Source organism: Lissotriton helveticus, chromosome 1_2, assembly GCF_964261635.1.
Source record: "Lissotriton helveticus chromosome 1_2, aLisHel1.1, whole genome shotgun sequence".
Taxonomy (NCBI): domain Eukaryota; kingdom Metazoa; phylum Chordata; class Amphibia; order Caudata; family Salamandridae; genus Lissotriton; species Lissotriton helveticus.
In genome coordinates this window covers 454,907,419-454,924,640 of record NC_136058.1, presented here as the reverse complement: position 1 = coordinate 454,924,640, position 17,222 = coordinate 454,907,419, and the positions used below count along the sequence as shown (strand labels likewise).

At 51.0% G+C, this 17,222-nt stretch overlaps 1 protein-coding gene across 1 annotated transcript in view; it reads right to left on the bottom strand.

The window, feature by feature from the left end:
- The window catches only part of CCDC24 (coiled-coil domain containing 24), a 208,084-nt gene extending 192,893 nt beyond the window's left edge, over positions 1-15,191 (bottom strand). Inside the window, exon 1 of the mRNA XM_078673382.1 lies at positions 14,944-15,191. Coding sequence (XP_078529508.1) covers positions 14,944-15,111 — 168 coding nt within the window. The 5' untranslated portion in view covers positions 15,112-15,191. The remainder of the gene's footprint in view (positions 1-14,943) is intronic.
- Positions 15,192-17,222: the final 2,031 nt, after the last annotated feature.

The following is a 17,222-nucleotide window of genomic DNA, read 5'->3' as shown; positions in this document are numbered from 1 at the left end:
AGCTGCAGCCAGCCCTGGCAATAACCATGAAGGTAGAAGCAAAGCTGCAGCCCAGCCCCAGCAATAACCATGAAGGTAGAAGCAAAGCTGCAGCCCAGCCCTGGCAATAACCATGAAGGCAGAAGCAAAGCTGCAGCCAGCCCTGGCAATAATCATGAAGGTAGAAGCAAAGCTGCAGCCCAGCCCTGGCAATACCCATAAAGGCAGAAGAAAAGCTGCAGCCCAGCCCTGGCAATAACCATAAAGGCAGAAGAAAAGCTGCAGCCCAGCCCTGGCAATAACCATAAAGGCAGAAGCAAAGCTGCAGCCCAGCCCTGGCAATACCCATAAAGGCAGAAGCAAAGCTGCAGCCAGCCCAGCAATAACCATAAAGGCAGAAGCAAAGCTGCTGCCCAGCCCTGGCAATAACCATAAAGGCAGAAGAAAAGCTGCAGCCAGCCCAGCAATAACCATAAAGGCAGGAGCAAAGCTGCTGCCCAGCCCTGGCGATAACCATGAAGGTAGAAGCAAAGCTGCAGCCAGCCCCGGCAATAACCATAAAGGCAGAAGCAAAGCTGCAGCCAGCCCAGCAATAACCATGAAGGTAGAAGCAAAGCTGCAGCCAGCCCCGGCAATAACCATGAAGGTAGAAGCAAAGCTGCAGCCAGCCCTGGCAATAACCATGAAGGCAGAAGCAAAGCTGCAGCCAACCCTGGCAATAACCATAAAGGCAGAAGCAAAGCTGCAGCCCAGCCCCGGCAATAACCATAAAGGCAGAAGCAAAGCTGCAGTCAGCCCTGGCAATAACCATGAAGGCAGAAGCAAAGCTGCAGCCAGCCCTGGCAATACCCATGAAGGTAGAATCAAAGCTGCAGCCAGCCCTGGCAATAACCATGAAGGCAGAAGCAAAGCTGCAGCCAGCCCAGCCCAGCAATAACCATGAAGGTAGAAGCAAAGCTGCAGCCAGGCCAGCAATAACCATGAAGGTAGAAGCAAAGCTGCAGCCAGCCCAGCAATAACCATGAAGGCAGAAGCAAAGCTGCAGCCAGCCCAGCAATAACCATAAAGGCAGAAGCAAAGCTGCAGCCAGCCCAGCAATAACCATGAAGGCAGAAGCAAAGCTGCAGCAAACCCTGGCAATAACCATAAAGGCAGAAGCAAAGCTGCAGCCAGCCCAGCAATAACCATAAAGGCAGAAGCAAAGCTGCAGCCAACCCCGGCAATAACCATGAAGGTAGAAGCAAAGCTGCAGCCAGGCCAGCAATAACCATGAAGGTAGAAGCAAAGCTGCAGCCAGCCCAGGCAATAACCATAAAGGTAGAAGCAAAGCTGCAGCCAGCCCCGGCAATAACCATAAAGGCAGAAGCAAAGCTGCAGCCCAGCCCTGGCAATAACCATAAAGGCAGAAGCAAAGCTGCAGCCAACCCTGGCAATAACCATAAAGGCAGAAGCAAAGCTGCAGCCAGCCCAGCAATAACCATGAAGGTAGAAGCAAAGCTGCAGCCAGCCCAGCAATAACCATAAAGGCAGAAGCAAAGCTGCAGCCAGCCCAGCAATAACCATGAAGGCAGAAGCAAAGCTGCAGCCAACCCTGGCAATAACCATAAAGGCAGAAGCAAAGCTGCAGCCAGCCCAGCAATAACCATAAAGGCAGAAGCAAAGCTGCAGCCAACCCCGGCAATAACCATGAAGGTAGAAGCAAAGCTGCAGCCAGGCCAGCAATAACCATGAAGGGAGAAGCAAAGCTGCAGCCAGCCCTGGCAATAACCATGAAGGCAGAAGCAAAGCTGCAGCCAGCCCCGGCAATAGCCATAAAGGCAGAAGCAAAGCTGCAGCCAGCCCAGCAATAACCATGAAGTCAGAAGCAAAGCTGCAGCCAACCCCGGCAATAACCATGAAGGTAGAAGCAAAGCTGCAGCCAGGCCAGCAATAACCATGAAGGGAGAAGCAAAGCTGCAGCCAGCCCTGACAATAGCCATAAAGGCAGAAGCAAAGCGGCAGCCAGCCCAGCAATAACCATAAAGGCAGAAGAAAAGCTGCAGCCCAGCCCTGGCAATAACCATAAAGGCAGAAGAAAAGCTGCAGCCCAGCCCTGGCAATAACCATAAAGGCAGAAGCAAAGCTGCAGCCCAGCCCTGGCAATAACCATAAAGGCAGAAGCAAAGCTGCAGCCCAGCCCTGGCAATAACCATAAAGGCAGAAGCAAAGCTGCAGCCAGTCCTGGCAATAACCATAAAGGCAGAAGCAAAGCTGCAGCCAGTCCTGGCAATAACCATAAAGGCAGAAGCAAAGCGGCTGCCAGCCCTGGCAATAACCATAAAGGCAGAAGCAAAGCGGCTGCCCAGCCCTGGCAATAACCATAAAGGCAGAAGCAAAGCTGCAGCCCAGCCCTGGCAATAACCATAAAGGCAGAAGAAAAGCTGCAGCCCAGCCCTGGCAATAACCATAAAGGCAGAAGCAAAGCTGCAGCCCAGCCCTGGCGATAACCATGAAGTCAGAAGCAAAGCTGCAGCCAGTCCTGGCAATAACCATGAAGGCAGAAGCAAAGCTGCAGCCAGCCCTGGCAATAATCATGACGGTAGAAGCAAAGCTGCAGCCAGCCCTGGCAATAATCATGAAGGTAGAAGCAAAGCTGCAGCCAGCCCTGGCAATAATCATGAAGGTAGAAGCAAAGCTGCAGCCAGCCCTGGCAATAACCATAAAGGCAGAAGCAAAGCTACAGCCAGCCCAGGCAATAACCATAAAGGTAGAAGCAAAGCTGCAGCCAGCCCTGGCAATAACCATAAAGGCAGAAGCAAAGCTGCAGCCAGCCCAGCAATAACCATAAAGGTAGAAGCAAAGCTGCAGCCAGCCCTGGCAATAATCATGAAGGTGGAAGCAAAGCTGCAGCCAGCCCTGGCAATAACCATAAAGGCAGAAGCAAAGCTGCAGCCAGCCCTGGCAATAACCATAAAGGCAGAAGCAAAGCTGCAGCCAGCCCAGGCAATAATCATGAAGGTAGAAGCAAAGCTGCAGCCAGCCCTGGCAATAACCATAAAGGCAGAAACAAAGCGGCAGCCAGCCCTGGCAATAACCATAAAGGCAGAAGCAAAGCTGCAGCCAGCCCAGGCAATAATCATGAAGGTAGAAGCAAAGCTGCAGCCAGCCCTGGCAATAACCATAAAGGCAGAAGCAAAGCTGCAGCCAGCCCAGGCAATAACCATAAAGGTAGTGTCATGTATTCCTATAGGTCCTGAATCGATCCCCCTATTCCTGACCCTATTCTAGTTAAACAAACCAACAAGTTAACTAGCAGTCAGCCCATGAGGCAGAAAACCCCCATGATGCAGATACCGTTATCTGACGCAGTCACACTACGGCACAGGAACGTGTTATCTGATTAGGTCATAACGCTTGCGATCTAATTAGACAAGCGATATTCCTCCAGCCCCTGATAAGGCATACGGAGTTCTCATAACAAATCAAACCTATGACAACCTGGGCAAAACCCTGCGGCCATTGTTTTGATTTCACCGAGAACTTTAGTAAAAGAATGTGCTAACGAGCAAATCGTATGACATCTTTATTGACGTATCTATGTCCATCCTTACGTCAATCTCGGCACCTTAAAGGTATAAATATTACCGATCTTGCCATATGCAAACACACGCGTGGTGACGCGAAGGAGCAGCCATACTTGCCGAAGCCAAGAGCAGACCCCGCTGGCAGCAGCCCCGCCTTCCTGACGCGCTGAGAGACGCGCTGCTTTCTCCTGCCGAGAATCCAGCACCGGCGCTTCTGGGTAGCCCTCGCAGGCAGCCTGGAATATCAACACCAGAGAGAGAGATACCATTCCTCATTCATCCTAACTTCCAGGTACAGAACTGAATAACCCCTCACAGAGAATTCTTTAGTTATTCACTTGGCAAAAACAAACTTAACTTAAACTGTAACTATCTATTCCCGCCCTCGTATTAGACTTAGGTCAGGTACACGGGGTAGGCGTATCTAGAAACACCAGTTGAGTACGTTTAGTCAAATGTATATGTGTATGTAATATATTTTATTCATTTTAAACATCTTATGGCTTAGAAACCATATCAATGTTTTTACAGTATTATTTTATACTATTGCTTATAATGTATGCACTTTACTTAACTATAAGTATTGCAATAATATCGATCCATTTCTCTTGTATGAGAAAAGAGACTGATCAATAAATAACACCTTTTTATTGAACACGCCCGTCTCTTCCTTTTCTCTACATTCTGATGAGACTAAGAATGCACGTACTGACTGAGTAAAATAATTTGCCTTTTGTTCACACGACTCTCGAGATTGACTCTTGATTAGGGGAGAGCAAAGTTGTCATGTTCTATGGTTGTCAGAAACTAAATCCCTTCTTGTCTAATCAGGGAAGTTAAGTCCTCCTTGAACATTCGAGAAAGTTTCTAGTGAACTCTGAGCTAAGCTGGCAAACCCAAAACTTTAAGTCTAGTATCGACAGTAGTAGACCTAGTTAACGTCTGGCCTAGGCCTTTACTGCTGTAGGTATTATTCCAATGCGCAGAGCCTATTGGGAAGATAGGAACTACACTACAGTAGAAGCAAAGCTGCAGCCAGCCCTGGCAATAACCATGAAGGTAGAAGCAAAGCTGCAGCCAGCCCTGGCAATAACCATGAAGGTAGAAGCAAAGCTGCAGCCCAGCCCCAGCAATAACCATGAAGGTAGAAGCAAAGCTGCAGCCCAGCCCTGGCAATAACCATGAAGGCAGAAGCAAAGCTGCAGCCAGCCCTGGCAATAATCATGAAGGTAGAAGCAAAGCTGCAGCCCAGCCCTGGCAATACCCATAAAGGCAGAAGAAAAGCTGCAGCCCAGCCCTGGCAATAACCATAAAGGCAGAAGAAAAGCTGCAGCCCAGCCCTGGCAATAACCATAAAGGCAGAAGCAAAGCTGCAGCCCAGCCCTGGCAATACCCATAAAGGCAGAAGCAAAGCTGCAGCCAGCCCAGCAATAACCATAAAGGCAGAAGCAAAGCTGCTGCCCAGCCCTGGCAATAACCATAAAGGCAGAAGAAAAGCTGCAGCCAGCCCAGCAATAACCATAAAGGCAGGAGCAAAGCTGCTGCCCAGCCCTGGCGATAACCATGAAGGTAGAAGCAAAGCTGCAGCCAGCCCCGGCAATAACCATAAAGGCAGAAGCAAAGCTGCAGCCAGCCCAGCAATAACCATGAAGGTAGAAGCAAAGCTGCAGCCAGCCCCGGCAATAACCATGAAGGTAGAAGCAAAGCTGCAGCCAGCCCTGGCAATAACCATGAAGGCAGAAGCAAAGCTGCAGCCAACCCTGGCAATAACCATAAAGGCAGAAGCAAAGCTGCAGCCCAGCCCCGGCAATAACCATAAAGGCAGAAGCAAAGCTGCAGTCAGCCCTGGCAATAACCATGAAGGCAGAAGCAAAGCTGCAGCCAGCCCTGGCAATACCCATGAAGGTAGAATCAAAGCCGCAGCCAGCCCTGGCAATAACCATGAAGGCAGAAGCAAAGCTGCAGCCAGCCCAGCCCAGCAATAACCATGAAGGTAGAAGCAAAGCTGCAGCCAGGCCAGCAATAACCATGAAGGTAGAAGCAAAGCTGCAGCCAGCCCAGCAATAACCATGAAGGCAGAAGCAAAGCTGCAGCCAGCCCAGCAATAACCATAAAGGCAGAAGCAAAGCTGCAGCCAGCCCAGCAATAACCATGAAGGCAGAAGCAAAGCTGCAGCAAACCCTGGCAATAACCATAAAGGCAGAAGCAAAGCTGCAGCCAGCCCAGCAATAACCATAAAGGCAGAAGCAAAGCTGCAGCCAACCCCGGCAATAACCATGAAGGTAGAAGCAAAGCTGCAGCCAGGCCAGCAATAACCATGAAGGTAGAAGCAAAGCTGCAGCCAACCCTGGCAATAACCATAAAGGCAGAAGCAAAGCTGCAGCCAGCCCAGCAATAACCATGAAGGTAGAAGCAAAGCTGCAGCCAGCCCAGCAATAACCATAAAGGCAGAAGCAAAGCTGCAGCCAGCCCAGCAATAACCATGAAGGCAGAAGCAAAGCTGCAGCCAACCCTGGCAATAACCATAAAGGCAGAAGCAAAGCTGCAGCCAGCCCAGCAATAACCATAAAGGCAGAAGCAAAGCTGCAGCCAACCCCGGCAATAACCATGAAGGTAGAAGCAAAGCTGCAGCCAGGCCAGCAATAACCATGAAGGGAGAAGCAAAGCTGCAGCCAGCCCTGGCAATAACCATGAAGGCAGAAGCAAAGCTGCAGCCAGCCCCGGCAATAGCCATAAAGGCAGAAGCAAAGCTGCAGCCAGCCCAGCAATAACCATGAAGTCAGAAGCAAAGCTGCAGCCAACCCCGGCAATAACCATGAAGGTAGAAGCAAAGCTGCAGCCAGGCCAGCAATAACCATGAAGGGAGAAGCAAAGCTGCAGCCAGCCCTGACAATAGCCATAAAGGCAGAAGCAAAGCTGCAGCCAGCCCAGCAATAGCCATAAAGGCAGAAGCAAAGCTGCAGCCAGCCCAGCAATAACCATGAAGGCAGAAGCAAAGCTGCAGCCAGGCCCAGCAATAACCATGAAGGCAGAAGCAAAGCTGCAGCCAGCCCAGCAATAACCATGAAGGCAGAAGCAAAGCTGCAGCCAGGCCCAGCAATAACCATGAAGGCAGAAGCAAAGCTGCAGCCAGCCCAGCAATAACCATAAAGGTAGAAGCCAAGCTGCAGCCAGCCCAGCAATAACCATAAAGGTAGAAGCAAAGCTGCAGCCAGCCCAGCAATACCCATAAAGGTAGAAGCAAAGCTGCAGCCAGGCCCAGCAATAACCATGAAGGCAGAAGCAAAGCTGCAGCCAGCCCAGCAATAACCATAAAGGTAGAAGCCAAGCTGCAGCCAGCCCAGCAATACCCATGAAGGCAGAAGCAAAGCTGCAGCCAGCCCAGCAATAACCATAAAGGTAGAAGCAAAGCTGCAGCCAGCCCAGCAATACCCATAAAGGTAGAAGCAAAGCTGCAGCCAGGCCCAGCAATAACCATGAAGGCAGAAGCAAAGCTGCAGCCAGCCCAGCAATAACCATGAAGGTAGAAGCCAAGCTGCAGCCAGCCCAGCAATAACCATGAAGGTAGAAGCAAAGCTGCAGCTCAGCCCCGGCAATACCCATGAAGGGAGAAGCAAAGCTGTAGCCAGCCCGGCAATAACCATGAAGGTAGAAGCAAAGCTGCAGCCAGGCCCAGCAATACCCATGAAGGTAGAAGCAAAGCTGCAGCTCAGCCCCGGCAATAACCATGAAGGTAGAAGCAAAGCTGCAGCCAGCCCAGCAATAACCATGAAGGTAGAAGCAAAGCTGCAGCCAGCCCTGGCAATAACCATGAAGGTAGAAGCAAGGCTGCAGCCAGCCCCGGCAATAGCCATAAAGGCAGAAGCAAAGCTGCAGCCAGCCCAGCAATAACCATGAAGTCAGAAGCAAAGCTGCAGCCAACCCCGGCAATAACCATGAAGGTAGAAGCAAAGCTGCAGCCAGGCCAGCAATAACCATGAAGGGAGAAGCAAAGCTGCAGCCAGCCCTGGCAATAGCCATAAAGGCAGAAGCAAAGCTGCAGCCAGCCCAGCAATAGCCATAAAGGCAGAAGCAAAGCTGCAGCCAGCCCAGCAATAACCATGAAGGCAGAAGCAAAGCTGCAGCCAGCCCTGGCAATACCCATGAAGGTAGAAGCAAAGCTGCAGCCAGCCCTGGCAATAACCATGAAGGCAGAAGCAAAGCTGCAGCCAGCCCAGCCCAGCAATAACCATGAAGGTAGAAGCAAACCTGCAGCCAGGCCAGCAATAACCATGAAGGTAGAAGCAAAGCTGCAGCCAGCCCAGCAATAACCATGAAGGCAGAAGCAAAGCTGCAGCCAGCCCAGCAATAACCATAAAGGCAGAAGCAAAGCTGCAGCCAGCCCAGCAATAACCATGAAGGCAGAAGCAAAGCTGCAGCCAACCCTGGCAATAACCATAAAGGCAGAAGCAAAGCTGCAACCAGCCCAGCAATAACCATAAAGGCAGAAGCAAAGCTGCAGCCAACCCCGGCAATAACCATGAAGGTAGAAGCAAAGCTGCAGCCAGGCCAGCAATAACCATGAAGGTAGAAGCAAAGCTGCAGCCAACCCTGGCAATAACCATAAAGGCAGAAGCAAAGCTGCAGCCAGCCCAGCAATAACCATGAAGGTAGAAGCAAAGCTGCAGCCAGCCCAGTAATAACCATAAAGGCAGAAGCAAAGCTGCAGCCAGCCCAGCAATAACCATGAAGGCAGAAGCAAAGCTGCAGCCAACCCTGGCAATAACCATAAAGGCAGAAGCAAAGCTGCAGTCAGCCCAGCAATAACCATAAAGGCAGAAGCAAAGCTGCAGCCAACCCCGGCAATAACCATGAAGGTAGAAGCAAAGCTGCAGCCAGGCCAGCAATAACCATGAAGGGAGAAGCAAAGCTGCAGCCAGCCCTGGCAATAACCATGAAGGGAGAAGCAAAGCTGCAGCCAGCCCTGGCAATAGCCATAAAGGCAGAAGCAAAGCTGCAGCCAGCCCAGCAATAGCCATAAAGGCAGAAGCAAAGCTGCAGCCAGCCCAGCAATAACCATGAAGGCAGAAGCAAAGCTGCAGCCAGGCCCAGCAATAACCATGAAGGCAGAAGCAAAGCTGCAGCCAGCCCAGCAATAACCATGAAGGCAGAAGCAAAGCTGCAGCCAGGCCCAGCAATAACCATGAAGGCAGAAGCAAAGCTGCAGCCAGCCCAGCAATAACCATAAAGGTAGAAGCCAAGCTGCAGCCAGCCCAGCAATAACCATGAAGGCAGAAGCAAAGCTGCAGCCAGCCCAGCAATAACCATAAAGGTAGAAGCAAAGCTGCAGCCAGCCCAGCAATACCCATAAAGGTAGAAGCAAAGCTGCAGCCAGGCCCAGCAATAACCATGAAGGCAGAAGCAAAGCTGCAGCCAGCCCAGCAATAACCATAAAGGTAGAAGCCAAGCTGCAGCCAGCCCAGCAATAACCATGAAGGCAGAAGCAAAGCTGCAGCCAGCCCAGCAATAACCATAAAGGTAGAAGCAAAGCTGCAGCCAGCCCAGCAATACCCATAAAGGTAGAAGCAAAGCTGCAGCCAGGCCCAGCAATAACCATGAAGGCAGAAGCAAAGCTGCAGCCAGCCCAGCAATAACCATGAAGGTAGAAGCCAAGCTGCAGCCAGCCCAGCAATAACCATGAAGGTAGAAGCAAAGCTGCAGCTCAGACCCGGCAATACCCATGAAGGGAGAAGCAAAGCTGTAGCCAGCCCGGCAATAACCATGAAGGTAGAAGCAAAGCTGCAGCCAGGCCCAGCAATACCCATGAAGGTAGAAGCAAAGCTGCAGCTCAGCCCCGGCAATAACCATGAAGGTAGAAGCAAAGCTGCAGCCAGCCCAGCAATAACCATGAAGGTAGAAGCAAAGCTGCAGCCAGCCCTGGCAATAACCATGAAGGTAGAAGCAAGGCTGCAGCCAGCCCAGCAATAACCATAAAGGTAGAAGCAAAGCTGCAGCCAGCCCTGGGAATAACCATAAAGGCAGAAGCAAAGCTGCAGCCAGCCCAGCAATAACCATAAAGGTAGAAGCAAAGCTGCAGCCAGCCCTGGGAATAACCATAAAGGCAGAAGCAAAGCTGCAGCCAGCCCAGCAATAACCATGAAGGTAGAAGCAAAGCTGCAGCCAGCCCAGCAATAACCATGAAGGCAGAAGCAAAGCTGCAGCCAGCCCAGCAATAACCATAAAGGTAGAAGCAAAGCTGCAGCCAGCCCAGCAATAACCATGAAGGCAGAAGCAAAGCTGCAGCCCAGCCCTGGCAATAACCATGAAGGTAGAAGCAAGGCTGCAGCCAGCCCAGCAATAACCATGAAGGCAGAAGCAAAGCTGCAGCCAGTCCTGGCAATAACCATGAAGGTAGAAGCAAAGCTGCAGCCAGGCCCAGCAATAACCATGAAGGTAGAAGCAAAGCTGCAGCCAGCCCTGGCAATAACCATGAAGGTAGAAGCAAGGCTGCAGCCAGCCCAGCAATAACCATAAAGGTAGAAGCAAAGCTGCAGCCAGCCCTGGGAATAACCATAAAGGCAGAAGCAAAGCTGCAGCCAGCCCAGCAATAACCATAAAGGTAGAAGCAAAGCTGCAGCCAGCCCTGGGAATAACCATAAAGGCAGAAGCAAAGCTGCAGCCAGCCCAGCAATAACCATGAAGGTAGAAGCAAAGCTGCAGCCAGCCCAGCAATAACCATGAAGGCAGAAGCAAAGCTGCAGCCAGCCCAGCAATAACCATAAAGGTAGAAGCAAAGCTGCAGCCAGCCCAGCAATAACCATGAAGGCAGAAGCAAAGCTGCAGCCCAGCCCTGGCAATAACCATGAAGGTAGAAGCAAGGCTGCAGCCAGCCCAGCAATAACCATGAAGGCAGAAGCAAAGCTGCAGCCAGTCCTGGCAATAACCATGAAGGTAGAAGCAAAGCTGCAGCCCAGCCCAGCAATAACCATGAAGGCAGAAGCAAAGCTGCAGTCAGCCTCTGCAATAACCATAAAGGTAGAAGCAAACCTACAGACTCCTTCCTTCCTTTCACAGTGCAAGGCAGAAACATCAGACGCCCCACAGGAGGTGGAGTCAGCATTGTGGAGGGAAGGCACAGCCCTGGGGCACTCTGTTAACATGACTCCTTCTCTTCTTTCACAGTGCAAGGCAGAGACATCAGATGCACCACAGGAGGTGGAGCCAGCATTGTGGAAGGCCGGCACAGCCTTATTCAGGTCCCAGGTGCAACTCCTCCATCCCATCTAGATGCATATCTCTCAATTCATCACTGGGCTGACTCATACTGTCTCCTGGAATCCCCCAGCCCTGTCACTCACAAAACCAGGCAAAGGAATACACAACCTAGCAGAGGCAGGCTTGCATAGTTAGACAAGCAAATACCTACTTTCTAAAAGTGGTGTTTTCAAACACAGAATGTTAAAACCAACTTCACTAAAAGATGTATTTTATCATTCTGAGTTCAGGCATAGTAAACTCGAATTTCTACCATGTTCCCAGAGTCCGTTCGGATTATAAGATGTAATAATCTAACTGCCCATTCTGGGCTATGGAGAACAGGTAGCCTTGCAATAGGGAAAAACTATTAGGACATGCCACACACATGAGGGCATGTCCTACCTTATACTTACAATGCACCCTGCCCTTGGGCCTACTATAAAGGTGTCTGATATGAAGAAAAGGGAAGGTTTAGGGGCTGGCAAGTAGGTGCATGTGATCAGTCAACATGGCAGTTCCAGACTGCACACAGGCTCTGCAATGGCAGAACTTAGACACATTTTACAAGGCTGCTTCTGTGGGTGGCACAACCAGTGCTGCAAGCCCACCAGCAGCATTTGGTTTACAAGCCCTGGGCACTCCTAGTGCACTAGACTAGGGTCTGACAGTAAACCAAACCAGCCAATCATGGACTCCCTAATTCATACATTGGATTGGATTGGATGTGTATTTGTAAAGCGCGAATTGCTGCCCGGAGGCGTCCAAGCGCTAAGAATACCGTAAGCCCAAGCTGTGGCCCCGTGGGGAGAAGGAGGAGTAGGTTAGATTGGGTGAAATAAAAAGGTTTTCAGCTGTTTGCGGAAGGCTAGGAGGTTAGGGTTAGCTCTAAGATGCAGCGGCAGGGCGTTCCAGGCCCTGGCCGCGTTATGTGAGAAAGACCTGCCTCCGGATCTGGATCTCTTTATTCTGGGAACTGTTGCCAGGAAGGTCTGACTCGAGCGTAGACTTCTATTGGGCATGTAGTGGGTTATTAGATCTTGAGTGATACTGGGACCAGTGTTCCAGAAGGCCTGATGAGCTATGCACATGGCCTTGAACATAACTCTCTGACGCACTGGTAGCCAGTGGAGGGTTATCAGTCCGGCCCTGGCTGACTGTCTGCGGGGAATGTCGAGTAAGATGCGGGCTGCGCAGTTCTGGGCCGTCTGAAGCCTACTCAGAGTGTATTCCGGAGCCCCGAGGTAAAGTACATTATTAAAATCGAGGCGTGACTGGATTAGACCTTGGACAGCTGCTTGTCTGGCCTCCATAGGAAGGAGGGGGAGGATTCTCCTTAGCATCCTCATGATGCCGAAGCATGTTGCTGAAAGTTTTGTGGCTTGCGTACTGAAGGACAGCGATCTGTCGAGCCAGACTCCGAGGCTCTTGATACTGTTTTTGGCGGTAGGTGGAGGGCCCAGACTAGGTGGCCACATGGAGGTGGGGAGACTGAGGTCTGGGGGCCCAAGGAGCATCAGCTCGGTTTTGTCGCCATTCAATTTTAAAGATGAAAGGGACATCCAGGTTTTCACTTCCTCTAGGCACTCTCTAAGCCCGCCCTGTGCTGATGGATTAGCAACCTGCGTCAGGGAGACCACTAGCTGCGTGTCGTCCGCGTAGGAGATGATCTTAATCCCAAAAGGACGGACGACATCCGCTAGTGGTCTCATGTACAGGTTAAAAAGTGCAGGGCTTAGAGAGGAACCCTGGGGGACTCCACATTTCAGAGGTCTGCTAGTGGAGACAGACTCGCCGTCAAACACGCGGAAGGACCTATCCTCTAAGAATGACTGGAACCAGGACCAGGCTTTGTCCTTAATGCCGACCTGGGACATACGGTTCAGCAGGGTGTCATGGCTGACCGTATCGAAGGCCGCGCTGAGATCAAGGAGGATCACTGCCACTGATCCTCCCTGATCCAGAATTTGTCTGGCTTCCTCGGTGACCATGAGGAGAGCGGTCTCGGTCCCGTGTTTTGGTCTAAAGCCCGTCTGTGTTGGGTCCAGTAGGTGGTGAACTTCTAGGAAGTTTATTAGTTGTTGGTTTATATGTTTCTCCAGGATCTTACTTATCCATGGGAGCAGGGATATGGGGCGATAATTGCTCAAGTCAGTGGAGTCCAAGTTGGGCTTTTTCAGCAGGGCTCTGACCATAGCCTGCTTCCATGCTATTGGGACCATGCCGGAGGAGATGGAAGCATTTAAGACCTCCCTTATGATGGGGAGAGTCGTGTGTGTGTGTGTGTGTGTGTGTGTGTGTGTCCATTATTATATCTGGAGGGGCTGGGTCATTCGGGGAGCCGGATTTTACTTTCCGTGCTAAGGGTTCGAGAGATGCTAGGTCCAGAAGGGGGAAATGGCTTAGTGTAGGTAGGTGTGGGTTGGGCGGGGAAACTGTGGAGAGAGGAGGAGTGACTGAGGAAGTGGAGTTTTCCGAGGAAAAAGCAGAATAAATGGAGCTGATTTTCTGATGGAAGAATTCAGCAACATTGTTACAATGGGTGGATGTCTTATCCGCCTGCAGACATGGCGATTGTTTGGATAATTGTTTAATGATCTGGAAAATTTCTTTAGGTTTAGATTTGGCATGCAGGATTTTCTCAGAGAAATATGTGGCCTGGGCTGCTTTTATCAGGGATTTATATTCACTGATAGTTTCGCGATACAGGGTTTTTTTGTCTGCGGAATAATCAGAGCGCCAATGCCTTTCTGATTTCCTGCAGAGACGCTTCTTATCTCTAAGAACATCTGTGTACCATGGGGCTGTTTTGTGTGAACGTTTGAGCGTAATTTCCTTTTTAGGGAGAACGACGTCAAGCGAGTCAGTAATCCAGTCTAATTTACAATAGGGAGCATATGCACTTTAGCACTGATCAGCAGTGGTAAAGTGCCTAGAGCAATAAAGCCAACAAAAAACAGGTCAGACAAAATACAGGAGGAAGGCAAAAAGTTCAGGGATGACCCTGCGAAAAGGGCCAAGTTCAACAAGGTGGCACAGAATGTTTACACCTAATGTTTCTGGAGGGTGGTTTCTTGTAGCACATCACACAGAACAGCCATCCTAGAGTCAATATTTCTCAGGTCAGCTGGGTCCCTCGTTTCCAGAATGACGCTCAGAAGGAAGAAAAGTGGGTTTGATAACAATAGTCTTCGAGACCTTGAGAACCAATGCAGATGACAGGCCCGCTATGGAAATGAAAACTGCTTCTCAGCAAAGGAGGTGGCAAAATCCCTTGGAAATAACCTCCCTTTGAACACAAAATACAGACTGCTGGGTGGAAACCTTGCAGAAGCTTTTTCAAGCTGTGCATTAATGGAAACAGGGCGCGTGCTCTTCAAAGGCAGCTGGTGTCATTCTGAAGCTTTAATGCAGACGGGGCAGGCACAAGCAGATCACTGTAGCAGCAGCAACGTTAGCTTCAGTTTACAAGTGAAAACAATGAGCAGTCGCCTGGCTCTCTGCACTGCTGCTCTGTGCTAATCCAAGACTTGCTTCTGGGGGGCTGGTGGGCACAGCTGTTGTACCCTCGGCAGAGAGACAAAGAATAAGACACACAAATCAACCACCCCAGGAAAGAAGCAGAAAAATGGTATCTATGATAGATAGCTACCGGGAAACGTAACGCTAAGGTATGTGGTGAAGGGACTATGAAGTACAGGTGGAAGAAATGAGTTTCTTAGACTGCGCAGGACAGACACGCAATCTCCTAATTTTACAAGAAGAATTTTGGAGAAGTGTGGCTCAGTGGTTAGAGCGGCAGACCCTGATGCAGAGGTCTAGCCCGGGACCAGGGTTCAATTCCCCACCTCGGCGGTTCTTGGGCTCAAAAATTCCACGGACCTAATAATCCTCGCCTCGGTGCCTATTCTAATCATGAGTCCCACTCTGCAACTCTGGGCAATAGCTTGCTTAATCTCCACAACGGCCCCACAACGCTAAGGATGCCTGGCCTCCACCTTGGGGGTGCCCAGGAGTGGACACCTCACAGGGAAAGCCAGGATGGGTTCCACAGCGGTATTCGTACAAGCGCCTTGAGACCCTTGCGGTGAGTAGTGTGCTATACAAGTATCAATTTACGTTTACAACCGCTGCACTTCGCGCATTAACGATAAGTCGGGCAGCTCACCTCTGCGTGCAGCTCCAGGCTGAAGTCCACGGCGGCCTCTCCAAGGATCGTCTTGACCTCCGGCCTCTCGCTCTGCGGCACATACTCTTCCACGAGGCGCCAGAGGGAGGGCGGTGGCTCCAGAACCTCCCCAAACCCACTGTCGCGGTCATCGGCATGTCGACTCATGGCGCGGGACCATCTATGCTTCCGCCACGACACAGGGCCTCAGCCCTTCACATCTGAAGGAATACCCTGGACTGCAGTCTGCCAATAGGAAATCACAGGAGAAGGAAAAGTTAACAAGAGATGAGCTTAAATATAGTAAAAAATAAAAAAAATCTGCCACCTAAAAGATAAGCAAAGAAACATGCACAGAAGAGCGACCGTGTCCAGATTCGAGTGCTAAAGCTCCGCCCTGTAATGGATTCTACAGAAGTATAGCGATGCACAGGTTAATCTCTAAACACCTGAAAGTGAGATGTGTCACATATAGTAGCCCAAAACAACCCATCAATGAATAATGCTGCCCACAATCAGCGTGGGAAACAGGACTGGAGACCTGCACCAAACCTCCTACCCTGACACCACCCTAAACAAGCCCACCACCTGCGTAAAGCAGCCAAAAATATGTTTGTAGGAAGGTGGCTACCTGACTATGGTTACCCCAGATTTTTTGCCTGTGTTTAGCTGGTTTTTTGACTTAGTTGACCTGGTTCCCTGCTAATCAGGGCCCCAGGCCATCTGCTCTCTCTGTAAAATGGATTCCCTGTACCCTAGGTACATACCACAATTGGAAATGGACTCCTTGTCAGCCCCTGTATAATGCACTATAGGTGCCCAGGGCATAGGGGCCACCAAGGCCTACCAGGGGCTGCAGCATATCTTTTGCCACCCCTGGCTGGTTCTTAAATTGACACAACTGGCTGATCACTCAGCTGGGGTAAGGTGGTGTAATCACCCCTTGCTTAGATATAGTATACCTATATCTAAACCTATATCTGGACACATATAAACCTGTGAGCCACTCCTATGGAAGGCCTCATCAATCCTGGAGGCAGAGTGCGTGGTTTCATGTGAGATGGAGCTCTAGCATGAGCTGAGCCTGTCTGCAGCCGTCGGGAACAACTCCCTAAGCTGTTTCAGGATAATGCCATACCATATACTCTTAAGTGCCTTATAATCCTCGCGGTTATATAGCAACTTTGGTTTGGCTTTATCAAAACATGTCGTGTAAGGTGTCATACGATTTGGAATACTATCCCCTCGCCAGTTCTGGCGACGGGGATAGCATTCCACCCCTCTAGAGGGGTAAGACATGTTACTTTACTTTAATGCGGTTAATTTCTAAAAGGGCCTTAGATCCACAAAATGGATGCCTCTGCCACAGACAAGAGTCTGGACCCCTGCAGCTGACCGAAACTCAGCAGATGGGGCCTGGACAAAGGGTTTCCTGTCGCAGGAGGGTGTCACCACCCTCCAGACAGGAGATAGTGGATTGTAGCAGGGAGGTCTGAAAGAAACCAGACACTGCCTGGGGCGCACAAGGCTGCCCCTTGCATAATCCGGCCAAACCGGTTCTGGGGCACTCCAGCCCTCGTGCCAGGGCGGCCTGGATCAAAGGAAAGGGGTGTATCCACCCCCTTCCTGGGTCCCACCCATAGGGAGGGACCTAGCAGGTAATCACGCCCCCCAGATTCGAATAAGAGTGGGAGCAGTGCCAATGCACTTCAGATTTCCTGGAAGAAACATTAGAAACAAAACTCTGGACCCTTGGACCTCCATCTCAACGTGGAAGCCCGAAGAATCTCCCTTGTGGTCAAGGAGTGACCACCCTGCAGCAGCAGGCACCATCCAGCCCTCGACGTCTACTTAGTTGCAGTTCCCGCCGGAACTCGAGCGACTGAGATCGACGAGATCAAGCTTGCCTGCCTTCCAACAGCCCGATCCACAGTCCCTGCAGAGCTGAGACCCGTGGAGGCGACCGGAAGCGTGGGGCACGCCATCTTGAATTGACCACGAGACGCTGACCGTGCAGCCCACGAGTGACCCTCGAAGCTGTGCACCGGGGTTTGAGAAGCCCCCACCCTGAGCTACTCTTGAGCCGAAGTTCAGCCCTCCACACTCGACGAGTGCTGCGTGGGGCCCTTCTGCTCCATTTGGCTCAACGCGTTGGCCCGGTCACTTGCCAGCCGGCTAGTGGTCCCTGTGCCGACGAAACTACAAAGAAAACTCGTGAATCTGGTTGCTCCAGATCCACACCAGCTCCCCTGAAAAGGAGCCCCCACTCTGACCTTCCT